Source organism: Lissotriton vulgaris, chromosome 4_1 (genome assembly GCF_964263255.1).
Source record: "Lissotriton vulgaris chromosome 4_1, aLisVul1.2, whole genome shotgun sequence".
Taxonomy (NCBI): domain Eukaryota; kingdom Metazoa; phylum Chordata; class Amphibia; order Caudata; family Salamandridae; genus Lissotriton; species Lissotriton vulgaris.
Window position 1 is genome coordinate 1,209,144,261 of NC_141691.1, and position 14,918 is coordinate 1,209,159,178.

At 42.5% G+C, this 14,918-nt stretch overlaps 1 protein-coding gene across 1 annotated transcript in view; it reads left to right on the top strand.

The window, feature by feature from the left end:
* Positions 1-14,918, top strand: part of LOC147723050 (uncharacterized) — a 555,558-nt gene that overhangs the window by 264,605 nt on the left and 276,035 nt on the right. Inside the window, exons 4-6 of the mRNA XM_086966920.1 lie at positions 5,618-5,748; positions 12,433-12,592; positions 13,153-13,292. Of these exons, the coding sequence (XP_086823046.1) occupies positions 5,618-5,748; positions 12,433-12,592; positions 13,153-13,292 (431 nt within the window). The remainder of the gene's footprint in view (positions 1-5,617; positions 5,749-12,432; positions 12,593-13,152; positions 13,293-14,918) is intronic.

Consider the following 14,918-nt stretch of genomic DNA (forward strand, 5'->3'; position numbering starts at 1 on the left):
TCTTAGATCCACCAAGAGCCATGCAGATTTTATCCCCAGCAAGCTGCTGGGCACTAGACGCCCGTTCCGTTCCAGATCGGCCAGCCCACAGAGCTCCAGCCGTCCCCGACGGCGCACCACGACTCGGGTCCGGTTCCAGGGCTGGACAAAGCTGACAGCTCCGCCCGACAGTATCACCGGTTTGCAGGCAGGCAGGGACCCCGGAGAAACACCCTCGGCAACAGCGCGCTACCGTCTACCTCCCGCAGTAGCGGTATGCAGGAGAAGGGACAGGATAGTGCTGCGGGGAACAAAGGCTCGGGGAGCCGGGAGACTACACGTCCGTCTCCGCGGCCATCTTGGCTCCTCCCGCCGTAAATACATTTGTTGAAAAGTCACCAATAGACTGATCTCCGTGAAATGCCTTATCATCTGAAATGCTTAGTTCATTTTGATTCGCTAAATCATTTTTAGGCACAGAACTAGGCTCAGACTTGCTCATATAAATATGATGGGGCAAATTCTAACTATAAAAATACTACAAGCAAAATAGAGAATATAGCAAGCCTACATGCACATATCTCTACATGCACATATCCTTTTGTGTTTTGATGATATTTTGTTAGGACCCATTTCCTCTCTGGAATCAGACCCCATGACCTTTTATAAACTTACATTAGATGTTAATAGTGTTACCAGCACAAGTAAGTTTCAGGAGCTCATTCTCTGTACAGCTTCAGCTATGTTGCTCTACAGCACAGCTCATGCTCTCCTTTATAGTCTAATAAAAGCAGGCTCTTATCTATTGCACAGTTCTTGTAATTGAATTTTTTTTTCCCGAACAAATTGACTTTGTTCTTTTATTGGCAAATTGATTTCACTGCATTTCAATGGGAGCACAGAGTTTTCTGACAGTGGCACATGAAAGCTCTGATTGCTGTAGCAAAAGGTGTGAAATGTTTCTTTGCCAGTCGTTCAGTGCCAGATAATTCCATTTAGGTGCAGCGTATCTTTGAATTGGTATTCAGTCTCTTTTGGACCTCCTCACTCATGGTCCCTCCCCATTACTGTTACTTTGCTCTGACTTACTAGAGTCTTCCACAATTGTATGTGGCACTCATCTTTCTGTAAAAATGTGACTCAATCTGTCTTGTCTTCTGGGCCAACAGTCTCTGGGTGCTACTCGCATTTCAGGTGCCCTGTTCTCTTCAGTGAGATCAAATTTACACCTAGTCTGCTCTTCCTCTTGTGACCCCCTCAGTGCCTATAAGACCTGACTCTCTCGGAACTCCCTCGGAACCAGTGCACAGAGTCCCAGTAGCTGGAGCCCTCTCAACAGTTTGGCTAACCTGAGACGGCTGTCTCTCTGTAACCACGGCACATCCAATACAGGAACTGTATCGTCAAGAGGACATGGGACTGTCCGAGTAGTGACGGTGTGCACCCAATTTGGAAGACAACCACACTTAGCAGCAGTTGTGGTTACCAATATCACCTGGGATGCCAATGAGGCTCCAAAGAGGACTTGCGCACATGTTTTTTCAATAGGACCCAGTCAGGTTGACTAAGGTTGTAGCGCTGCTCTTGTTGAGGCAAAGTAGCAGCTTCCCCAACCTGCTGAGGCACAGAATGCACCACATCAGGCAGTCCTTTACAGTAATCGAGCACCAAATCATCTGTTATATTAAAGAAAGCATTGGCTGAAACTACAGACTGTCTCTTAGCCCTCCCCATAATGATTTCATGAGGAGAAAGTCTTGTTCTTCTGTATGTGCACTTCTCAAACTCATCAACAAAAGAGGTAATGCATCAGGCTATCTTAGAGAAGTCGAAGCACACACTTTTGCAAATCTGGATTTTGGTGTTCCATTAATTTGCTCCACAGTTTCAGAGGCTTCTGGACAATAAGCACAATGGAGCTTCTGATCAATTTGTAATGCTGCACATAACATCTTTAAGACCTCATTATTAAAATGTGTCCCTCGGTCTGAGTGAGACTGTCATTTCGTCTTGTTGAGTAGGCTTCCAACCACCTCAAAAACACACAATCACAAGAATGTATTTCAAGTCATTACAGAAAGGCATTTCAACAAAATTGAGCTGGTTTTGCTTAAATGGGCCATCTGATCGCCCTACATGACTCATGCCAACAGGTGTTCTTTTTTCTACATTTCGTTGTTGGCATACTATGCAACGATGACACAAAGCTTCTGTCACAGATCTGAACCTTGGGCTGAACCATGTCTGATAAAAGAAACGCTTCATAACACCCCTCAGGACATGTGCAGGACCATGATAGTATTGCGCCATAGAAGGCAGCAAGCTATCTGGCAATACAGGTCTCCCATCAGTGTATAGCCTCACCTCATCTTCTTGTCTATTAGTGCATTCTACTCAGACCCTTCCTTGTTTTTAAGTTTCTGGTACCTCCTCCTGTAATGCCTTCACTTCCTCCCAAGTCTATAAAGTGGATAACAATAATTTGAAATTTGTGACATTAGTGTTCTCTCTCTCAGAGAATCCCCATTGAAAACATAAGAATTTAGAGCGCAATAACGCTCAGTCTCATCTGCAAAGCGGTTTCCGGCTGTGATATAATCATTGCCCTGCCGAGGGGCTGCACACTTCACAACTGCAATTTGAGCAGGCAATTGTAATGATAACAAAAGTTTTCTTACACTATCTTCATTCCGTATAGGAGACCCTGACAAGGCAATGAACCCTCGCTGCGACCACAATTGCCCGAAATCATGTATAATGCCAAATCCAAAAACCTCTGGGAATACGGTGTTTCTTAATTCTAGATGCGGCTCACCTCTGGTTTGCATGGGAAATAACCCTGCGCTTTCTGTCTTCTACTTAGCCAATTTAAAGACAACATCCTCATCATTTATGTGAAACTCAATTCCCCTTGGTGTGCAATAGATTGAGATATCAATTTGCACACCAATTGCCGTCCTTGACACACAGCAAATTTACGCAAATCCTCAAAAGAACCCTATTTTCACAGGTTCTGTAACTGGGTTTGACATTTGTTCGTTTGCGACTCCTACTACTTGGATTCTTTCTCCATAGAGGGATAGGTTTGGAAATTACGCTGTTTTTACAGTGGAACAGGTAGCACAAGTGTCAATACGATATGAGATAGGAGTCTCATTCACCTTGCCTTCCATCTAGGGACCACTCCGGTCTACCTCTCAAGATGCACCAAGCATGCATTCCTCACCCCCTCTCACGCACCATCATAGTGACAGGTCTGAGTTTGTGTCATCTGGTTGGATCAAAAAATATTGTTGGGACACATTCTGATTTGTATTAGATGCTGCATCTGTATAAAATTCTGTATTTGAATTGTATTTCTGACCCTGACAATTCATTAGAGGCATTGGGACTTGGGGTACATTTTGATTTCTTTGTCTGTGAACCTGTTGTGTCTTTATCATGCCATCTCCCTGTGATTGTGCGTTACCAGCATTCTGAATCTGCCTCCCATTTCCTTGATTAATGCAAATTGAATCAACATTTGCGCTTCTAATGCCCCAACTTGCCACAAACGTAACATGGATTTATCCTTTTCGACTCATCAATTGAAACAACTCATCCCTAACCTTGAGGCTGCATACCGTGCTGTTGTCCTCCCCTTACCCCTTGCATCCACTGGGGTTGCTGAAAACCTTCCTGCACAATAAACATGGGATCAACAATTGTCCCACCCTGGCCTTTCTGAACCACTTTCATCTGAGCAGTCATTAGCTTCTCCTTAAGTTGCCTATGTTTCGAGTAAATTTCATCTCCACAGTATTTCGCATAATGGAGTATTTTGACAATGGGTTTACTTTGCCAACAAATTAAATGTCCCATATCTTTTTCGGACTCATTCGCCATCCTACTATACAGCTTAAATGCCTCCAAAAGCCTTTCATAATCAGCATGAAATGTTTCTTTCAGCTCCTGTGTCGTCCCATATCTTTTTCAGACTCATTCTCCATCCTACTGTACAGCTTTAATGCCTGCAAAAACCTTTCATAATCAGCATGAAATGTTTCTTTCAGCGCCTGTGTCCTCCTGTGTCGTCCTTTAAAGATATGGGACATTATATTTATCGGTTTGTATACAGACTGAGACCCTAGATTAGCAGAATGATTCATTAACATTTAATTTGCTGGCAAAGTAACCCCATTGACAAAATACTCCGTTATGCGAAATACTGTGGAGATTAAATGTACTCGAAACATAAGAAACTTAAGGAGAAGCTAATGACTGCTCAGATGAAAGTGGTTCTGGAATCAGCTGCCACCAAACACCAGTCTCCCCAAATGCCAGTTACACTGGGTGGCAGATTATTGGAAGATTCATTCCCTTTGGGTCCAGCCCCTGGCCAACACAGCCTGTTGCTATGTTGGGGGATGTCCAAAAAACATCAAACAATTCCGGTCGACTAGCATATTGCCGAGACCACTGTGATTAAACACAAATAGCATGCTGTAAAATGACAAAGAGGGAAAGGGTGGTATAGGCGTCCTTTTCATGTGTGGACCAAACCTCTCACTGGAGCCAAACAAAGATAGACATGTTCGCATTGAAGGTGCTGTATAAACTTGAAATAGTCAGAGTGCCTAGCCTAAAAAATATTACGTGGACCACAACTACAATACTTGACCAAATTATCTATAAAACAAACAGAAATGTTACAAGCCAGCAAAGCATTTTTAGGACTAATCTTCTTTACCACCACCATTGCAATGGCACTGGACAGGGTCACACTTGCCCAGCTAGAAGAGGAAGGTCATCGCTGAGGCTTCAATGCGGTTTGAAACCAATGGCTGTTCAACAGAAAGAATTTCTCATGTATAAAGCTGGGACCGGTCCATGGTCACAGTTTGCAAAGTTCTGAAGTCCTTGTGATTAATGAGACATTGCAAGCATTATTAAATATTGCCAGCAGATTAATTACGTAAGGTTTGGCTTCTACTTGGGAGAAGAATCCCGGTACTCCATTGAGGGACCCTGAGGGTTTCAGATCTTGCTTCAGTACTTAAGGAACCTTGCATAATTCATGGGTTAAATTAATGATTACAGAAGTGTCAAATTTCCAGCGTATGCATCATAATCATAAGGTTTGTCAAGTTGCATCCCAACTGTGGTGCAGTCCTGCCACCTTTATCCACATGTGGTGATGCTTTACATTTTTAAAGTAAAGGTCGACTGTGAGGGAGCGCTGGAGTACCAAGCAGAGTGGAACAGCTCCCTGCAAAGCCTTTCACTTGAAATCTGTCTAGGCTTTACTCCCATAAAGAAAAACAGAAAATATACTAACAGCTTGGACCCATCTCATTGCTCTTTACTGGAAAACATGTGGCTCTTAATTTCCACCCAATGGTTAAGCAAGAGAAAATGGGATCTGGGTCTGGTGGAACTGAGCAATATGCCGAGAGGGATGGAAGTCTCTTCAGCATGCAAGGTCAAACTGTTAAAATAAGGTCAAACATTGCTTGTCCGTGAACATGAAGACAGGGGACGCTAACTCCTTTACTTAGAGTGGAATATTGTTTGTTCTTTTTGCGTGTGAAAATAACCAATACATCTTTTTAGTTAAAAAAATTATAAGATATCTGTAACGCTTCTTTGTTTCCTTTAGGTTTTGTGGCTCTCAGTTGATACCACAGTTACGGTCAACGTCCAATGTGATGACATTAGTGATGAGAACTGACTCTTCATTGGAACTGGATGGATTCTTTGCTCAGTTCAGTTCACTGAAATCCACTTCCGGTATGTACTAGACAACCTTTCCTAACCTATTGCGCATAGTTCATGTGACTCTTCCTGCAGAGTTTCATTCCTTTTATTATTTTCCTGATTGAAAATACCCACCCTGAACAGTTTGAGAGGCCAACTCCTGATACATATTATTGCCCATTGTAGGTATCTGTCAGCCACTGTATTATCAGAATGAGTTGCCGGTACATTATCAGAATGTGGTGCCTGTTAGCCTGTACATTATCAGAATGTGGTGCCTGTACATTATCAGAATGAGGTGCCTGCACATTTCAGAATGAGGTGCCTATACATTATCAGAATGAGGTGCCTGTACATTTCAGAATGAGGTGCCTGCACATTTGAGATTGAGGTGCCTGCACATTTGAGATTGAGGTGCCTGCACATTATCAGAATGAGGTCCCCGTACATTATCAGAACGAGGTGCCTGTACATTTCCGAATGAGGTGCCTGCACATTTGAGATTGAGGTGCCTGCACATTATCAGAATGAGGTCCCTGTACATTATCAGAATGAGGTGCCTGCACATTTCAGAATGGGGTGCCTATACATTATCAGAATGAAGTGCCTGTACATTTCAGAATGAGGTGCCTGCACATTTCAGAATGAGGTGCTTGCACATTTCAGAATGAGGTGCCTATACATTATCAGAATGAGGTGCCTGTACATTTCCGAATGAGGTGCCTGCACTTTTGAGATTGAGGTGCCTGCACATTATCAGAATGCGGTGGCTGCACATTTCAGAATGAGGTGCCTATACATTATCAGAATGAGGTGCCTGTACATTTCCGAATGAGGTGCCTGCACATTTGAGATTAAGGTGCCTGCACATTATCAGAATGAGGTCCCTGTACATTATCAGAATGAGGTGCCTGCACATTTCAGAATGGGGTGCCTATACATTATCAGAATGAAGTGCCTGTACATTTCAGAATGAGGTGCCTGCACATTTCAGAATGGGGTGCCTATACATTATCAGAATGAAGTGCCTGTACATTTCAGAATGAGGTGCCTGCACATTTCAGAATGAGGTGCTTGCACATTTCAGAATGAGGTGCCTATACATTATCAGAATGAGGTGCCTGTACATTTCCGAATGAGGTACCTCCACATTTGAGATTGAGGTGCCTGCACATTATCAGAATGAGGTCCCTGTACATTATCAGAATGAGGTGCCTGCACATTTCAGAATGGGGTGCCTATACATTATCAGAATGAAGTGCCTGTACATTTCAGAATGAGGTGCCTGCACATTTGAGATTGAGGTGCCTGCACATTATCAGAATGAGGTGCCTATACATTATCAGAATGAGGTGCCTGTACATTTCCGAATGAGGTGCCTGCACTTTTGAGATTGAGGTGCCTGCACATTATCAGAATGAGGTCCCTGTACATTATCAGAATGAGGTGCCTGCACATTTCAGAATGGGGTGCCTATACATTATCAGAATGAAGTGCCTGTACATTTCAGAATGAGGTGCCTGCACATTTCAGAATGAGGTGCTTGCACATTTCAGAATGAGGTGCCTATACATTATCAGAATGAGGTGCCTGTACATTTCCGAATGAGGTGCCTGCACTTTTGAGATTGAGGTGCCTGCACATTATCAGAATGCGGTGGCTGCACATTTCAGAATGAGGTGCCTATACATTATCAGAATGAGGTGCCTGTACATTTCCGAATGAGGTGCCTGCACATTTGAGATTAAGGTGCCTGCACATTATCAGAATGAGGTCCCTGTACATTATCAGAATGAGGTGCCTGCACATTTCAGAATGGGGTGCCTATACATTATCAGAATGAAGTGCCTGTACATTTCAGAATGAGGTGCCTGCACATTTCAGAATGGGGTGCCTATACATTATCAGAATGAAGTGCCTGTACATTTCAGAATGAGGTGCCTGCACATTTCAGAATGAGGTGCTTGCACATTTCAGAATGAGGTGCCTATACATTATCAGAATGAGGTGCCTGTACATTTCCGAATGAGGTGCCTGCACTTTTGAGATCGAGGTGCCTACACATTATCAGAATGAGGTCCCTGTACATTATCAGAATGCGGTGGCTGCACATTTCAGAATGAGGTGCCTATACATTATCAGAATGAGGCGCCTGTACATTTCCGAATGAGGTGCCTGCACATTTGAGATTGAGGTGCCTGCACATTATCAGAATGAGGTCCCTGTACATTATCAGAATGAGGTGCCTGCACATTTCAGAATGGGGTGCCTATAAATTATCAGAATGAAGTGCCTGTACATTTCAGAATGAGGTGCCTGCCCATTTCAGAATGAGGTGCCTATACATTATCAGAATGAAGTGCCTGTACATTTCAGAATGAGATGCCTTTACATTTCAGAATGAGGTGCCTGTACATTATCAGAATGAGATGCCCGCACATGTCAAAATGAGGTGCCTGTACATTTCAGAATGAGGTGCCTGTACATTATCAGAATGAGGTGCCTGTACAACAACAGTTTCCATATTAGCCAAACAAAAATGTTAGTAATTTGCACCAGCTATCTTAGATCCTGCTCAGAGATGAACACACAAACTAAGCCTCTTTCCTCCATTTGCAAGAACACTCTAGCCAAAATTGCAGCCATACAAAAAGAGCTATAGAACATGACATTGAAGAACCAAAAGATGAACTACTGTGATAAAAGGAAGGAGTCATAGAATAAGTGTCCTTTATTAATATATACTATACAATTTACCGTATTGAAAATGATTATCAAAGCTCTCTAATAGATTATAGCGCCTCATGTTGGTAACATAGGTGTAAACATCTCTCACTATCCTTTCTGGGACTGATGGACCCAGAAAGGGTTATGTGACCTAAGCTCTTCTTCCTAGATAGCCAAGTAAGAAACCATGGTGCCTCCACAGACGTGCATCCTCAGCATAGGATGTGACAATGTCAGGTGGATGTGCCACATCTTGTGAACAAGGTGGGCAGCGGGAAGGTGCAGTGAATGGGCATGGGCATGGTTCGGCATGGGTTTTGGCAAGATAACACATCTGGCCTTTGTAAAGTATCACTAAACCAATCAATAAAGAATGCAGTGTGTTTAAAATGCTAGAGGTGATGGTCACCCTGTGCCCCCCTAGTTAAATAGTCCAGGAATTGCTCTGTATGAGTGCGCACATGGGTTGCAGGGTTGTGATTGTAAGTGTCTGTCTTTTTTACTCATGCCTATGGCAACAGTGAGCAATATTTACAAGATTTACTTTCACCCCGTGGGTAGGGTGCAGCTATTGAAATATATAATGAAGCGATAAATTACACTGTAGAGCTAAGGTCCAGCAGGGGAGTGTGGGGGGAGTCCGGTGTTGGCCTGGCTTCAGTTGGTGGGCAGGCCCACTTGAAACTATGGGCTCAGAGTACCCCCAGAAGGATAAATAATTTCTTCAGGGAATTAACCAAATTGTACATGGTGCTGAGGTCCAGCTGGGCAGGTGATACCACCTGACCTTAATCGTTTGCTCCAGATTTTAAAGATGCTGTGGAACTCGTAACAAGGCCGTGAGTACGATATATGGCATTGCAGTAGTTGGAAAATGGGCACACTAATTGGAAATTGGTGGTCCTTGGCTATCTTCAATAGACAGTAATTGGTCGACTACATATAGTCGGCAGGTGTGGTCTGATTACTATTCACCCAGAAATTCAGAATTATGTCTTTTGCAACTTATTATGTGCTAGTTACCCAGGACAACCACTAACACTTACCAACCCCTTTTGGCCAGTAGCCACATTGCAAGATGTTCACTGTTACCGTTAATTCATGAGGTGAATTTAAATGTACAGAAGCAGTGTGCATCAATGCACACGCTGTACTTCAAGAGCAATTAAGCATAATGTGGCATTCATGAACTGATAGTGCTTGAAGATACTGGAGATTTGCTGGACTCAGTTTTCGTGGAGACTTGTTTAATGATGTATGTAGTTCAGTCTGCTTCAGGATATTCTTATTGAATTGCAGCGTTTCACTGCTTAACTTCAAAACAGGCACCTGCATATGCTACCATGAACAGGTGATAAAACCGACTGACTTCAAGATGGCACCCAAAACGTTGTGGCCTTGTGAGACACAGGCAAGTGTAAAAACAGGCTTCGGCCGCCTACTGTTCATCCAATGCTATCTTGCCCGGCCGGACTGGGAACAGCAACTAGCCCTTGCAATCTACTCGACCGGCGGGGTAGCGGGATGGGGGATTCGCTAGTGAGAAGCACCACTCTCACTTTTGTTACAGCCCTGCCAATATGGTGCAGCCCTGCGTTTCTAAAGTGATGGAGCGTGTTGTTAGCCTTCTTGACTCAATGACACGCTTCGCCACTTTCTTTGTAAATATGCCCCTAAGAGTCAGGTGAAATTTGGATGAATTATGAACATCGATGGGGAATACTTACAAGCCCTTATGTCACTTTTAGTGAGATTCCTGTGGCGGTAAACCCTTCACCTTATTTACAAGGCAGCGTTAAGCCACTTAACGTGGCTTAACTCCGCCTTGTAAATAAGGCCCCCTTTCATGCTACACTTAGCGTGGAAGTGGCGTGAAATGGGTGTTGTGGTGGGCGTAACACTGCAACGCCCATTGATTTTGACACTGCTTCCTATTTACAAGGGTGGCATATATAGGAGGCAGCGCCAAAATTAAGACCAGGGAAAACCTGGCAAAACGAGGAGAAATGCTTTATGTCTCCTCGTTCTTGCTGTTTCTATATATGTTGCATTGTGCAGAACATTTGGAAACAGCTGATTGTTTATGGGGAGGAAAGTGACCCTTCATGCACATAAATAATCATTTAAAAAAATGATTTGCAACTTCTATGTGTGCTGCACATAGCAGCACACATAAGAGTTACAAATCACCCTTTGTGATTGTTTATGTGCAGGAAGGGACACCTGCTAATCAGCTGAATTTAGTGCCAGCACAGGGAGAAACAAAGGGTTGCGCCGTATTATTGTAAATATGGAAAATCCATGTGTTTCTTAAGTGACGGAGAGCGGCGTTAGCAATTTTCGATCTGACTTGAGCTCCGGCACTTTCTTATACATATGCCCCTATAGTCTTTATTTTTTACTCCCTTATAAGAGACTTGAATGGTCAGAGTGGTTGCTTGAATGCATCTCATGAACCTGCCTTTCTCACCCAATTGCTGCATTCTAATCTATCTCCTAGCTCCTCCTTTCACTCAACCACTTAAGCTTCTGGTCTGGACTCCAAGAAACAAGAATTTAATGCGCTGCCTGACACTAATATGTGACACATACTCTGAACATTGATGGTTTGCAGTGAAAAAAGTGACCCAGCTGCCCACGATCACAATAGTTGAGCTTGCATACATCTGCGTACTATCAAAAGAACAAAAATCATTTGTGCACTCAGCCTTACAAAGATTTAAATAATACTAAGGGGTATATTGTATAGGTCTATCTGACAAGAGCTTATAACCTTGAGCAAAGCTATACAAATTCTGCAAAAATACGTGGCTGAGAAGTTCTGCTTCTGCGTTGTAATAAACTTTAATCTTGAGGTGGATGTGTCTATGTGCTTTGTGTTCTCATTGCATTTGATTTTTTGTTTTTGCCATTTACTTTGGCATCATCTGACAAATCTACACAGAAGGCAGCAGCAGCTGCTCCACCCATCCAGCTAAGATTCATCTTTTTACATTTCGTGCAGGTTGGTTGAGGGGGAGACGGAATTAAGGAGGGTAATCTAAAATTAGCATTTCCCTGTTTAACCTGCACTGGGATTATTTGTTCATAGCTGTTGTAAAATTTGCCAGAGTCAAAATAAATTAGAAAAAGATTACTGAAAAAATGTTTGTTGAAAAACCAAAGAACTATTTATAGGAAACTTGAATTTGCAGATATGTTATGGTCATGATCTGAAATCTAAGAATCACTGAGATTTGCCAGATTTGCACTTGATGTCAGGGATGACATCATGAATGACATTAAATATGGCATCACCATTGACGTCATGGATGATGACATCACTGCAGCTCAGAGTTTAATGGAGTAAACGTTAGGCTCTATCCAGCACCCGTTGTCGCAGCCAGTGGCTGTTGTATTTCAGACAAGATTTTCTTCCTGCCATGTTTTGTTGAGCTCAGCAGCACCTGCCGCTGCCTAAGAAGTGCATGAACTGACACTGCACCCTTAAAATAATGTTACCGTTAAATTAATATAAGATAGATGAAGTGCAAGTACTCCAAGCTTGAAGGCACCTCCCCATTTGTGAATGCAAGAACTGCGATATGCGCATTTAAACCTGGATCCGGCAAACTATAACCTAAATATTATGAGATTAGAGTATAACTGAAAGTGAGTATACTTTGGTCATAATTTGCTGAAACATGTTGATGGTTTATCGCAGATGAGTTTATTGATGTTACAGCGACGGTTCTTTTAATCTATGCGTCCTTCAAGGTACACAATTTTATTTAGATGACTCTTCTCTTTGGCATTCCCATACCTTAAGTTTAATACACACTTTAGTACTGTGTAAACATTACAAGCCCATCCCCATGTAGAGTAACACCACCTGCTTTTCCCAGTAAAAAGGAGAAAATGAAATCCATTTCATATTAAGTGTATTGTAGTAGAAATGCCTAAGACAAGGAAAACTTGAATTTATAGAAAAATTTCAATTTTATTCTGCAGAAAGCATTCGACTTGTTGGAGGAAGGAACCTGCTGGAAGGATTAGTGGAAGTTAAGCACCAAGGTGTATGGAGTGGAATATGTCTCAAACATTGGGAGCAAGAGGAAGCGCAAGTGGTGTGCCGTCAACTAGGCTACACAGGATCTGCAATTACAACCAGGTACTTTTCAATGTTTGGTGTCAACATCCCATAAGAAACACAACACAATGCCATGGGCCATATTCAGAAAGACATAGCTATGAATTAGTGTGACTTACTCGTGTAGTACTCTTGGCAAGTACTTCTGATTTACTCCTAGAATTTAGTAGTAAGATAGAAGTACTATAGGCATAAGTCAAAGCAAATCTTTTTGAAATGTGACGTTTGTAAGCATTTCTATTTTTTTAGATTTACAATTAATACCATTACTTGAATGGTGCCCCTTGATAAAGTACCCACTTTTGGTTTATTTTGTCTGCTTCTTACTGTTTATTAAGACTGATATTCTCTAACATGACAACTTCCCAACAGTTCCTTATCCACACAGTGAAATTGAGGCATCCCTTCAACATGAGATGTCTCCCTTACTAGTATGGTAATGCCCCCCTCCCCGCCTATTTTGCTGTACTAGTACTGTCTTTGGTAACTGATGGAATATCAAAATGTGGGTGTATGGATTGTACCTTTCTTCACCAGTTCAGCTTGTTGGCATTAACATATGTTTCTTTTTTTTTTTAAAGGAGAAGATCTCTGAATAGCAACCATCAAGTTTCAGTCTCCTATGCGAAGTGCACAGGAAATGAGTCTACCCTGCAACACTGCAAACTCGAGCATTCTGGGACATGTGAATCACAGGAAAGAGCGGGCGTCATATGCCAAGGTAAATCTACGCGCAATGCAAGTTCAAAGTCGAGCAAAAAATAGTAACAATAAAAAAATCTGCTTGATTCAATGTTTACAGTGAAGAATGAATGCAAACAGGAAGAGGGTGCACAAGGTGAACAGAGACGTCATAGGTGGACTCACTCAAACTCCCAAAACAACATTTACTAATATATGTTATTTATTCTAAGTTAACAGACCTTCAATCATCAATGGCACTATTATTTATTATTCTCGGGGTGCAAGTCAGTTACTGATTTATACAGCGACTCCTGAACCAGTGGCGGCTGGTGCCATTTGAAAATGGTGATGTGTAAAATTATTGCCGTATTGCATTATGGCAAGCTAGCGTAGCGAGCATCCCCGAACAACTTAAGTGGAGTTTGGGGGGGGGGGGTTCCCCTAAGAATTTTTTTTTAAAAAGAGTGGAAAAATGGTGCATTTTCAACAAAACTTGAGGAAGCTGGGTGGTTAATAAAGAAAAACAAAATATTTCAATATTCAAGCATTTGTTTGGTGTATACCGGTTTTGCACTTTTGTAGTTTGTTCTATTTTGAGATCAAAATCATAGAAAATGCTTAGGGCAGGGGTCCCTGGCTTCCAATTCTGACTCAGTAGGGGCTCCCAGATACCAGTAATGATTTATTTGGGGTCTACAGAAGACAAAAGGTTAAGAACTGCTGTTTTATTGTTAATATTCAATTAATTGTTTTGATGAAAGGCCTGAGCATGGTTACTGGCCAGGAAAAAGTATCAATGTCACTCATATGAAGAGGGAACATTTCGTGCACATTAGTGACGTTGCGTTTTCATTTTCAAACCCCTCCCCCCCCCCCCCACACACACACACACACACAAACAAACTCTCCTTTGGGGGTTGTCTTCGGAAAATTAAAAATGTGCTGACATGTCAGCAGGAGCTAGGGTAGCCACCTAGCTTTCGCCCTACCGGTCTTGCTTGTATTTTTAATTCCAGGCTAATACAAATATTGAGAAATTAGTGAAATATGGTATATTTAAGTGTCTAAAACTGTAAAAACATAAAAGAAGTCGGTTAAAAGGTATTTGAGAGCTGTTTAAGTCATTTCAGAATGATTATTAGGTTAAATAGAGGGATAATTTCAGTGTTACGAAAGAACCCTAACAATTTTACAAGGTTTCTTTGTCGCCTTTCATCAGCTCATGGCTGTCACGAAATAGCAAAAAGTTAACAAATGGCCGGGGTATTTTATTCTAATAAAGTTGGCAACTCTAGCAGGAGCACTTTCAGTAAAAATCACACACACAAAAACCACAACAGGGTTCTCAACTAGGGGGATGCTCACGCTGGACAGAGTGGATGCTGTGCAGAGGGCGAGCAGGAGGGTCTCCCCTCACTACACGGTCATCAGGGAGCGCTGGCCTTTAAGGATTCATCAAGATGTCTGCACGTCTCTGCACAACCACCTGTGTGGACCCTGTCTGGGTCAGGATGGACAGTTCAGGATTTCCTCTCTGGAAGAGAGCGCTTCGTCCTGGGACTCGGCCAGGGATATATTATGGGCTCACCGAACTCTGAAGTACACACTTCATCGCTCACTGCACCCCAACAGCGACCCCCCCCACCCACACACATCGCAGGAC